This window comes from Aotus nancymaae, unplaced genomic scaffold, assembly GCF_030222135.1.
Source record: "Aotus nancymaae isolate 86718 unplaced genomic scaffold, 86718_ANA_hifiasm-v0.15.2.pri h1tg000099l, whole genome shotgun sequence".
Classification (NCBI taxonomy): Eukaryota; Metazoa; Chordata; class Mammalia; order Primates; family Aotidae; genus Aotus; species Aotus nancymaae.
In genome coordinates, this window is record NW_026988514.1 from 7,269,504 (window position 1) to 7,282,512 (window position 13,009).

A 13,009-nucleotide genomic window follows, 5' to 3' on the forward strand; every position below is an offset into this window, starting at 1 on the left:
TCTGTAATAATGACAAGATCAGACTAGATTATAACTGAGGCCTCTTCCAGTTAAAATGTGATTCAAAGTAGATAAAGTATTTACTTAAATCCTGACAGTATATGTAGTATCTTTAAATTAAGAATGTTGTCATTTCCACTACTTTTATTTTTTTATTTTTTATTTTTTATTTTTTGAGACAGAGTCTCGCTCTGTTGCCAGGCACCAGGCTGGAGTGCGGTGGCGATCTCTGCTCACTGCAACCTCAGCCTCCCGGGTTCAAGCAATTCTCCTGCCTCAGCCTCCTGAGTAGCTGGAACTACAGGCGTGCGCCACCATGCCCAGCTAATTTTTGCATTTTTAATAGAGACAGGGATGTTTCACCATGTTGGCCAGGATGGTCTCGATCTCTGGACCTCGTGATCCGCCCACCTCAGCCTCCCAGAGTGCTGGGATTACAGGCGTGAGCCACCACGCCCGGCCATTTCCACTACTTTTAAAGAAATATCCTGATGTTTAGAAAGAAATTAGATTAAACGGTGTTGTAGAGATGGGAAATTTTACAAAAGACAAAATGGGCCATACATGGTATGTTTGTTGTGCTTCAAATTATAATATGGGAATTGTGGTTTTCATTTTCCAAGGGTGTCTATTTGAGAAATTCTAAGACCATCAGAAACTTCATTGTTTATTACCTAATGGATTAGATTTGACCCATAGAGTATTCTCTGAAGTAATTAATGTGGCTCTTATGGAGATTTCTTCAATTATAGACTGTTGAAGCTAGGTGGATCTTTGGGGGCTTCTAAAAGAGTCCTTGGTGGTCTAGCAGTTTTTAGTTGATAGAACCAAGGACAGAATGTACTGTTTTCTATTTGCAAGTGTTTTACTTTATTGTGAATGTTGTGTGAGGGGTATTTGATGTTTGGGATACTTGAATTTTTTTTCAGAGGGCATGAAGGTGAATTACCATAATGCCAGATATACATTTGGAAATGAATTTGTAAGTTTATTTGTATACACCTGTTGATGTACTTTTACATACGTTTGGTGGTGCTGATAGTGTGCCACTTTACAGGATTCCATGAAAAGCAGATGTGTAATTTCATTTCATAACAAACATATTCATTAGTTATTATATTTACTGGTTATTATTATTCACATAAGTTATTTTATTGGTTTTCAGGTACTTGAAGAAGCAGAAGCTCAACATTTATATCAGTCTATTTTGCCTGATATGGTGAAAATTGCACTCTGTCTGCCAAATATTTGCACCCAGGTTAGTGGATGTGGCTTCCTCAATAGCTTCCTTGAGACTGACAGTTGAATTTTTTTTAAACTGGAATGGCCAAGGTCACAGAGAGAGAGAGAGAAAGAGAGAGAGAGAAGGGAGATGGGAAACAGTTTTTGCCAGAGTATGGTAATTTTGCTATATTAAGGAAAAGGTTAGAGGGTAGAGAGTGCTATAAAAGGACATTAAAAATGCAGCATTCCATTCCTCAGCTTCTGTTTACACTGTGGAAGCTTGTTTAATCAGACTTTTTTCTTTGTTTAAACAACTTCTAACTTAAAAAGATACTCATTATTTCAAAACATACTAATGGATTTGGAATATCATATTTTCAAAATGGCTTAATACTACCCACTCCTTCGTCACCCTCCCCCAAAGTGATGTATTCTATAACAAATGAGTTAATGACACTTTCTTAACTTTTTTTTTTTTTTTGAGACAGAGTCTTGCTCTGTCACCCAGGCTGGAGTACAGTGGCATAATCTCGGCTCACTGCATCCTCCACCTCCAGGTTCAAACAATTCTCCTGCCTCAGCCACTCAAGTGATTACAGCCATGTGCCACCACACCTGGCTATTTTTTTTTTTTTTTTTTTTTTGAGTACAGTGGCACAAATCTCACTTCACTGCAACTTCTGCCTCCTGGGTTCAAGCAATTCTTGTCCCTCAGCTGTGACTGGGATTACAGGCATGCACCACCACACCCGGCTACTTTTTGTATTTTTAGTAGAGATGGAGTTTCACCATGTTGGCCAGGCTGGTCTTGAACTCCTGACTTCAGGTGATTGGCTCGCCCTGTGCTAGGATTACAGGAGTGAGCCACTGTGTCCGTCCTTAACTTTTAAAAATAAAGAATCCTATATTTTATTTTGTTTCGAGTACATTAATTATATATTGCTACATAACAAATTGTGTCAAAATTAATGGCTTAAAACAATAAACATGTGTTATCTTGCAGCTTTTGTTGACTTTGGGAGCAGATTAGCTGGCTGACTGGTTGTGGATCAGGATTTCTCTTGTGGTTGCGGTCAGGATGTCAGCCAGGGCTGCAGTCATCTGAAGGCTTACCTGGGGCTGAAGGACACACCTCTAAGTTGTCTTAGTTACATAGCTGTTGGCAGAAGGCCCTGCCATGGGCCTCTCTATAGGCTGATTGATTGTCCTCATGACATAGTAGCTAACTTCCCCAAAGCAAGCAATCCAAAGGAGAGAGCAAGGAGGCTGCAGTGTCTTCTATGACCTATTTTTCTCAAGGTACCCAACATCACTTCTGCTATTTTTCTGTTCATTACAAGCTAGCCCATACCCAAGGAGAGGGGTATTAGACTCCACCTCTTTTTTTTTTTTTTTTTTTTTTTTTGTGAATGAGACAGAGTTTCACCTTTGTTTCCCAGGCTAGAGTGCAGTGCACGATCGTGGCTCACTACAAACCTCTGCTTCTTGGGTTCAAGCAATTCTCTTGCCTCAGCTTCCTGAGTGGCTGGGACTACAGGTGTGCGCCACTACACTTGGCTAATTTTTTTGTATTTTTAGCAGAGACAGGGTTTCACCATTTTGGCCAGCTTTATCTCAAACTCCTGACCTCATGTGATCTGCCTGTCTTTGCCTCCCAAAGTGCTGGAAATACGGGCGTGAGCCACCGCACCCAAGACTCCACCTCTTAAAGAGAGGAGCATCAAAGAATTTGTGAATGTATTTTCAAACCTACGCAGGGTTTGTTTTGTTCTTCATAATTTTATTCCTGTGTTTCTCACAACAATGCTTGAATTTGCCTTTGTCTTGTATTTCTAGGGCCAACCCCTATTGCTGCATGGCTGCTAGCCAGGATTCTACTAGCACCTTACTCCACAGGGGCCCTATGGACATTTGGGTGGAACAATTTCTGAATGTGTATCATGGTCCCATTCATTGCAATATGTCATTAGGACACCCAAAAAAACACAGATAGGGTCATTGGGGCAACCAGAAAACAACTCATACATGTCCAAATGCCTTCTTGGACTGTGCCACCTTCAGTTGAGACCCATGAAGTGTTTTTCAGTGTGATGTTTTCAATTTTATGTAACTTTAATTTCACCTCAGTAATGCATTGTGTCTGAAATAAGTTTTACTATTGGGCAGTGGAAATATATTTTAATACTTATCTTCTTCTTGTTTCTATTGGAAGTTATTTGCTTGATCATATTCTGTTTGTTCTTTTTCCTTTCTCTTCTTACTTAGTAAAATCTCTTACTACCTCCTAGGTATGCCTGTCTGTTACTTCCCCTGTGAAGCCTTCCCTGCCTCCCAGACAAGGTTCATCCCTCCTGAAGCACTCAAATCATTGTTTTGTAATTCTTGTCATTATATATCTTTTACCACTGGATTATAGCCTCTAAAGGGAGATCCTCTTTGTGTCCCTGGTTTGCATGGTGCTTAATTACATGCTTTTTGAATTCAGTATGTAATTCATAATCAGTAGTAGGTAGTACGTAGCCTTTGGGTGTGGGCCACTTACTCCTCTTCTCTTTCCCTTGTGCATATAAGAGTTTCTGTATTTTATTTAATGAGAAATTTTTATTCAAAAGCATCTCACTTTGTAAGCTATAACAAGTCCCATGTAACCAACAATCAGATTCCTGGGCCTCAGCTTTTTGTCCTGGCTTCTTTCAACAACTTTCTTCTCCATTAGCATATCAATGGGGAGAGCATCTTAATTCTGTGCTCTGCCATCTTTTGAAAACTCAATCTCTGCTGTGAGAGTTAAAGTTTTTATTTGAGATCAAAATACGTCTTGTGACAAGTTAAATTGTGTATGTTGGTGTTTAATAATTTATCACATTGGAGAACTGTAGGCCAAATCTAAAGATTAAATTTTAGATTTATCAAAAAAAAAAATTAAAGGAAACAAATTTGGTCAGGAGCTTTTTGAAATATCTTGGTTCACAGTAACCAGCCTCTTATTTCATTGAGCTGAGTGCTTGACAATAAGATTTACATCTTCTCATTTCTCCAAATAATGAGTTTTTAGGCATTTCTTCTCACTAAGAGAGCAGAAATCATTAACTCTATTTAAAATTATGCTATTTGTTTATTTGGGAGACAAGAAATGTTTGTGTTTGAAGTCTATTAAGCCTGAAATATTTATCATTAATTTTTAATGATAAACTGGTAAATGGTAGTTAAAACTCATTTCTTACTAAAACCAAGCATCACTTTGCTTGAAACCATTGATGTACTGTCACCTTTTCTAAACTCGTTGCTTGGTTGTGAATAAATGCATAGGATGGAAAATGGAGATCAATATGAGCTCTCTATTTTCTTTTTCTCAGAAATGGTGATTGCTAAGACCTGAAGGGGAGAGAATTTGTATAACATAGTGAAAATAGATTCTTTACCTTTTGCTTGTTTGTTTACCTTAGAATTTTCCCAAGAGAAATAGTTGAATTGCAAGTTTAATCTGTTATTTTTTCTAGCAAACTCTTATTCTAGCAATGATGTATACTTCTATACTTAGAAAAGCATTCATTGTTCAGCACTGCTGTTTTGGTTTTTCTTGCCTGCCCTTTCCTCAGGTTCATTCTGGGTGTCAGCTCCTCGAGTATGATCAGGACAGTTTGCTTTCGGCATGCCAGTTTGAGATGAGTGCAGATACCCAAAACTCTTTGTTCTGGGTCTTACTGCAGGGGAGAAGGAAAAGCATCTCTAAATATTCTGTGGGAGCATTTTGAAACTTAACAGCTGATGGATAAACTAGTAGTTGGTCTTTGATTTTTTCTGCATGTCTTTAAAAACGTAGTTTAACATTTAAAATATGTTGACAAAAAGAGTGAAACTCCGTAAAATATTTGAAAAGATTTATTTTGAGCCAAATATGAGTAACCAGTGACCTGTGACACAGCCCCAAGAGATCCTGAGAACATGTGCCCAAGATGGTTAGGCTATAGCTTGGTTTTATACATTTTAGAGAGACAATAAGATATTGGGCCAGGTGCAGCAGCTCATGCTTATAGTCCCAGCACTTTGGAAGGCTGAGCCAGGTGGATCACCCAAGGTTGGGAGTTCGAGAACAGCCTGACCAACTGGAGAAACCCTTTCTCTACTAAAAATACAAAATTAGCTGGGTGTGGTGGTACGAGCCTGTAATCCCAGCTACTCAGGAGGCTGAGGCAGGAGAACTGCTTGAACCTGGGAGGCAGAGGCTGCGGTGAGCTGAGATCGCACCATTGCACTCCAGCCTAGGCAACAAGAGCAAAACACGGTCTCAAAAAATATATATATCAATCAATAAGGAGGGCTTCCAGGTCATAGGTAGATTCAAAGATTTTTCTGATTGGCAATTGGTTGGAAGAGTTATTATCTAAAGACCTGGAATTAATAGAAAGGAATATCTGGGTTAAGATAAGGGTTTAGGGGGCCAGGGTTTTATCACGGAGATGAAGCCTCCAGGTACCAGGCTCAGGGCTTTTATTGGAACTATAAAGGTACCAAACCTTTTCTTACTTCTCACCTGAAAGGGAATAGGCATTCTCTACAGAATGTAGGTTTTCCCAACAGACAGCTTTTCAGGGCTATTTCAAAATATGTCAGAGAAATATATTTTGGGGTATTCTTCCAGGGCCTGCTATCTGTCATGTGATGCTATACTAGAGTCAGGCTGGAATTGAGTCTTGTTACAACAAAAAATCTGTTTCATCGGTCTTCAGGTCTCTGTTTTAATGTTAATGCTGGTTACTGTGCTGAATTCTAATATGAGGAGCATATAATGAGGCATGTTGGACCCACCCTTCCTATCATGGTTTGGACTAGTGTGTCAGGTTAACTTTGGAATCCCCTTGGCCTAGAGGAGGGGTTTATTCAGTCGACTGGGGGGCTTAGAATTTTATTTTTGGTTTACAAACAGAATAAAGCCCACTGAACACAATACTCAGGTTGTGTGGATTATACTGACAATAAAAGGTAAGTGAATTTGGTGGTATAACTAGAAGACATTTTAGACATAAAAGATTTGAAGAAAAAGGCTCTTGCGTCTTCCTGAACTTGGAATGTTTGGTTATGTAAGAAATGTCTATCTTGTTAAAACTTACATGTCTGTGTAGTGGTTTTTACTTGTTCTATTAATTGCTTTAATGAAGTTACATTTGATTTTTATGAAGAAATTGTCGGTATGAAGTGTAATTCGGAAAAAGAGGGTAAAGATTTAATTGTCGAATTATCTTCCTTAGATCATTTTATTTAGGACTAAGAAAGATTGTCCTGGCCAATAATTTTTAATATAAATTAGAACAAAATTTAGCTTAAGCAATGTTACATATTTTTGTTTCATCTTTTATTTTCATTTTTCATTACATGGACAATGTGTTTTTATTTACTTGCTATAGCAATCTTGTTTTTCACTAATAAGTAATGTTTTATATTCTTTTCACTATCATTACTATTGATTAGAAATCTGTAGTTTGTCAAGTAAGTACATTTTCTCAATCATCCCTGATAAACAACCCTTGACTTTAACAATATTGCTGGTTTAAGGATTCAAGAATGGCCTGAAATTATTTCTGCCTTAATTTAGCAAATGCAATTTGGTGCCTCTGCTTTGAAATTGCTAAACTAATTATTGTTCTTCTCATCTATATTTTTTGTTTCTTTTATCAGCCAATACCGCTCCTGAAACAGAAGATGAATCATTCCATCACAATGTCACAGGAACAGATTGCCAGTCTTTTAGCTAATGCTTTTTTCTGCACATTTCCACGACGAAATGCTAAGATGAAATCGGAGTATTCTAGTTACCCAGACATTAACTTCAATCGGTATGTTTTCAGAAAACACCTCTTTAACAATGAAAAAGACAAAGGTGGAAGGAGCAAATAATATTTTTTTAGTGACTTCTATAGGCCAAACATTTTATATGCAGTTGTCTTATTACAGTACTTAAGTGACATTTTCACCATTTTGCCAGCAAGGTGATTAAAGTTCATCAAGGTTAAAAGAACTTGATTGGGATCCAGGAGCTAGTAAGTCACAGAACTGAGATTTTATTTCAGGCCTGTCTTACTCCAGGACCCATGTTCTTTCTGTCCTCTCAGATGGTTCCCCTCAGTTCTCTGGACTACACATGCCTCTTCAGTTTGATTATTCATAGGAACTTTTGTTGTTATTCCTACTAATTTTAGCATCCATTGTTGGATCTTGTCTGCAATGATTATTACCATAGTGTTTGCCTGTTGTGAATTTCCTGTTTCCCTCTTCTACATTTGCTAATTAAAATTTCATTGTAAGGAAGAGCTATCCCTTCTCCCCCATTTTTAAAATATCAGAATGGATTCATTGATATTTATTTTGTTGTATGAGTTTAAATTAAATAGTATTATTTATTTTACTGCTTTGATTATTCTAGCTTTGGCCTTTAGGTTGGCTATGTTCTTTTGATACGCCCCATCCTTTTTTTAAGCATTTCCTTTCTTTCTGGAATTATACATTGTTCCAGGTTCATCTTACATTTTCCATGCCTCCATCCTGGAATCAACCATTTTCTCAAGGATTCCTGGTTTCTTTTATTGTACGGTGGTATTTAGAGACCAACATCTGAGTGATAGGTGTGCTCATTGCTACTAGAGTATCATTGTTTCTAATGCAACTTACTTTATATGGGCAGCATTCTTATAACTCTACATGGTGGCAGAGAAATGAATTCACAGTTCTCTCCAATATCAGAGTGTCAGCCCCAAGGGCCTTATTTTGAGCCTTTTAAAATTGGAGAATGCTTCACTTTCTTAAGATGAGAAGAATTCTAGAATTCAGCTGGTTAGTTCCTAATATAAATTTTTAATTAAAACATTTAAAAACTAGATATTTCAGTGCTTTTACTGTGAGTGTTTAGCAGATGAAAGTATAGCAGAGGAATTGAATATAAGCTGCTCTTAGACTGTCATAATTGTTGGGTGATATTTTTATGATCCTCAAACATTAAAATGTTGATGGTAATTTGATATTATATACAGTTACTCTCCACTATCAAACTAAGGAAGAGGCAGCAAAGAATGAAAAAATAATGTTATCTAAGAAAATTTCTTTAAAATTGTAGTGTTAGCAAACAGGGTAGTTTATATAATATGCTCTTTGGTTACATAAATATTAGTTGCAAAGGTCATGCTTTTAATCTGTTTTCCAAATTAGTACAGTAGCTAAGTTTGTTTTTAGATGCTGGTATTTAGTCAATGTTTAGTTCAAATATACATTGAGCAGCTGCAATATTCCCCACAGTGTATTAAGTGCCTTGAGGTTACAGAGAGAGGATAAGCCAGTTTCTGAGTTCCTACTGTTATGTAGCATTATCTCATTTTCAAACCTCACAACTGCCCAGATGCCCTTCTCTTTTACACGTGGCTTTTATTCCTCCTTCAATACTTAGTTCACATATCAGTTTTTCTGGTGACTCAGATTCTGATAGGATGGGTTTGCTACTCTAGGTTCCTATGCTAGCCTGTATGTACCTCTGGAGAGGTGCACAGCACCATGACATTTTATTAAAGAAAGATGATAATTTAATAAAGGAAACTTTCTTTGAGGAAATAACTTTTCTTTCTGTTGTTGTTTTGAGACATGGTCTCATTATGTTGCCTAAGCTGGTCTCAAATTCCTGGGCTCAAGAGCTCTTCCCACCTAGCTAGGGCTACAGGTGCATGTCACCATGCCCAGTGTAACTTTTGAATTAAGTACAAAAGGGTGAATAAGAGTTTTGTCAAGGAGAAGGAGAGGTGATTGCATTCTGGGCAGGGGGAAGACTATGTGCAAAGACACTGTCACAAGAAGGACCTGACATGCCCAGGGACTGAGAGAAGACAGTGTGACTACAGCACAGAGAGTGAAAAGGAGCATGGAGAGGGGAGAGGCTACAAAAGTAGGTGGAGGATGGACCATGCTGTGCCTCAGTAGGCCATCTGAAAACAATGAGAAGTCATTGGAGGATTAGATATGGGGATAGAGGGAGACTAACACACATGTTCAGATTTGTATTTTCAAAAGTTTATTTTGACTGTAATGCAGGAGTCAAGCAGAGAGGGGCCAGAGTACATGAGTTTACCCGATTGGGGAGGCTATTGCAATGCACCAGGAAAGAGAGCGTGGTAACTGGGATAGTGCAGGGGAGAGGACAGAGGTGTGGAGACATTTGAAGGGGTAGCCAGAGTAATGGTGATGGGGCTGGATTGGTAGATGGGTGGAGAGAGGCATCCAGGGTACTTCTTATGTATGTACAACCAAATGCGCGCCTTTACTGTCCCCTACTTTTCCTACTGTACCACCTAGCCTACTTCATAATTGCATATTTAATCATTTCAGTGGGACAGGGATCTTAACTGTCCTCTTTGTTACTTTCACAAAATCTCATGCATTGTAGGCCTTCGATAAATTCTTGTTGAATGAATGAAAATAAATTTTACAGGTGAAGTATTTCAAAAATTAAGTGGCTTGTTTTGAGTAATGGAGCTGGTTAGTGGCAGAGTGCTAAGACTATAATTTAGACCCTTTGTTCTCAGTCTGTTGTCTTTTGCTTTTCATATTATATCTTAGTCTTAGGAATTATGAGACATTTTCTTTTTAAACCACATATAATTAAACATAGCTTTTACCTCTGATTTTGTTAGTAATTGGGGCAGAATTGAGAGGAAACAGTATTGGAATCTGCAATTGCAGTTATATAAAGAACCTGTTTCACAGGTGTGAGCTACTGTGCCCAGCCCGTATATTACTTTTATGTGCAGAAGGGAAAATAGGTAAGGGGAAGAACATGTCAGTTGTCAGAAATCAAGTTAATAAGAGTAGACGATTTTTGTAATTGATTTTGAGAGTGGAATTTCACAGATTTTTTAAGGCTTTTCCAGAAAGCTAGTGTAGATAGTTTCTTTCCAGTTACACCTCCATAGACACATTTTCATTGTGTCTACTTCACCCATTTTACCTATTCAACATATAGTGTTTTATTTCTTATGGAAGAAATGGAATTCACAGAATTCTGTGGGGAGCCTGCAATGCTGACAGCTGTCTTATTCAACAGTAAAGACCCACCCGTGCTGGATGGCTGACAGGCAGAAGTCAAGATGTCTTGAGAAGGCTTAGCTTTGGTGATTTCCAATTTCCTGTCACCAATTACCAGAATTTACATTAATTTTAATATATATTTTAATTTTAAAAGACCTTTGATTTTCAGCCAAACTTCTGACTGGGGAAGTCTGGGGCTTCTTGGCAATGGCAGGTTTATCTTTTTCATTGTATGTCGTCATTTATCCTGAAGACTGAGCTGATTAGCACTGAATATCAGCATATTGGGCTTGATGGGACTCAAGGCTGGGCCATTTTTTAAAATGAAGGGAATATTAATTAGAACCATGCAACTGTTTTATGTAAATGAATGTTGATTTTTTTTTTGTCTGGGTATTATGTAATGCCTTAATTTAGCACAAGTACCTTAGCTTACTCAGCATTATCTGAAATTCATTTACTTGTCACATTAACCATATGAATTAGATATTCATTAGGAATTGTTACTCTCATTTTTAGAATGAGATGGAAGTTTAGAGAGGGTAGGTTACTTCACCAAGTTAACACAGTAACTAATAGACTTGAGAGTCAAATGCAGGATGTAGTCTTTGAGAAGCTGTGTCCCTTAACCATTCTGCTACACAGTCTCCCTTTGAATGAACTGAATTAATACTTCTTACCTCATGGCTAGTCAGAAATTAGAACTATTCTTAGAAATAATTATTGATCTATTAAATGAATTAAAGCCGTTTATAAGTGCAGAGTGACAATGAGGGATTTAAGCTTGCTGCAAATAGCATTCTCACCAAATAAGATTTTAAGTAGGTCTGTTTAAGATTTGAAATCAGGCATATTTTTGTCTTCCTAGCTGATGAATGTTCTTTTGGATACCATGACACTGAAAATGAATTAAGGCAGGTAAGCCAGTGTTAGTCTCCACAATGTTGTAGAGAATCCTAAGCAGCCAGGATGTCTGCCCTTGCCTTTCATTTTGAGATGGTATGTGTTTTAACAAGCCTAAGCTAGCAAACAATAAAAACGACTGCATCACCACTGATGCTGTCTATTGATGGCTTGTTTTGATTCTGACTAAGGAATAGGTAGGGAAGCCTTTCTATTGTTAAGGTTCAGGGAGATTAAATGAATTGTTAGCACAACTAGAACTTGATCACTGTCTTCTACTCAAACTCAGTGTTCTTTTATCATATCATACTGCCTGTCATGAGCAAAATGCTGAGTGCTCCAGAAATGGCAAACAACCAAAAGTCCCCCCACTTTCGTGTGGCTTCTGCAAGATCCACTACTTAATCTGATGAGCCATTTGGTAAGCTGAGTATGTAGCATTTTATTGTCTTGTTTCCTTTTATACATAGTTTCTACTTACGATTATAGTTTCTAGCAGTACGGAGTGGTGTGTGTGTGGTGTAAGAGAGTGTGAGAGTGTGTGTGTGTGTGTGTGTGTGTATTTAATCTCAAAAGAGGTATGGGTAGCTAGTTGAATAAGAAAAATGGTAAGAGTATGTGGTGGGAGGCTGACGTCAATAAATTGAATAAGTCTTCCCTTTTTTATTTATTGCTGTGTTCTTTCAGCCCTGCTTAGTTATGTTAAATTCCCCTGACCTTTTTCCCTGCTTGCCTTTCAGGTCCTAAACATTCATATAAAGGCTTCCAATGTGATTAGCATTGATGTTTCTGAGTTTGCATGGAAACTAGATGGTCAGAGATAAATTGTGGGTCTCAGCAGTGGTCAGCCCAGGAGGTTTTTACATCTGCCTCTTCCCTGGATTGAAAATGCTGCGGGGGCCATATGGCAGAGTGCCTCACAGAAGCGCCAGGAATGACTTTCTGGTTGGGTTCTGGATTATCACTTGCTCATATTTTAAAATGGAGGTTGTAGTGCTTTAGGCTTGATTTATGGTATACTAATGGGATTATTACTTAACTTGAAATGGCATAGTGGGTTATGGGGCGGTGGGGATGGATATACCTAGAATAAAATTCCAGTAACATTCTCAGTATTCCATTCAGGGAAATATTTTATTGAATTCTGTTTCTCTTTATAAGTATGCAAAGGAAAACACCAGCTAATAAGTATCTGACCTTTGACTGACTTCTTTCATTGAAAATATGGTTTTGTTTAGAACAAAGTAAGGTTGCCTGACTGGCTTTTTCTGTTTGATTTCTTTAATAATCTATAACTATCTTTTAAGTAAATGCCCAAATATCTTCCCTACATGCAGAGGAGTTATTGTGGCCTGGCTTATGTGCACACTGCTGACTCAAAATAGGCCTTCAAATATACATACCTAGGACTTGAAAAATCTAAATAAAAAAATAAAGGTGTTGGGAAGTTAAAAAAAAAAAGTGTCTCGCGGGGAATGATGCTTGATGATTATGAGAACGTCTCACTTTCTCTAAGCCTGTTTGTGTGTGTCCTTCTCTCTGTGTGTCTGTCTCTCATGCTCTCTGTCTCTAGCACCATTTCTATCAGCCTTTCTCCTCTCTCTATCTTCCCTGCCCCATCTTTCTTCTCCCCCTTCACCCCTTTCTTGGGCTCCAGCCTCAGTCCTTTTGTTTTCCTCCTCATCCCCAAAAGCTGTCCCTCATATTGTATATCATTCCTGGGATGACTTCCGTTCATGCTGTTTGCCTGTCTATTTCTGTTCTTTTTACTTGGCTTCCATATCAGGATGATTCATTTTATTCGAGTGGCTGTTCATAA

At 37.9% G+C, this 13,009-nt stretch overlaps 1 protein-coding gene across 5 annotated transcripts in view; it reads left to right on the forward strand.

Moving 5' to 3' along the window:
• The window catches only part of PARG (poly(ADP-ribose) glycohydrolase), a 119,686-nt gene that overhangs the window by 49,246 nt on the left and 57,431 nt on the right, over nucleotides 1-13,009 (forward strand). For all 5 annotated transcript variants that reach the window (XM_064370105.1, XM_064370106.1, XM_064370107.1 and 2 more), the window contains 2 exons: nucleotides 1,166-1,258; nucleotides 6,901-7,058. In XM_064370105.1, the coding sequence (XP_064226175.1) occupies nucleotides 1,166-1,258; nucleotides 6,901-7,058 (251 nt within the window). The remainder of the gene's footprint in view (nucleotides 1-1,165; nucleotides 1,259-6,900; nucleotides 7,059-13,009) is intronic.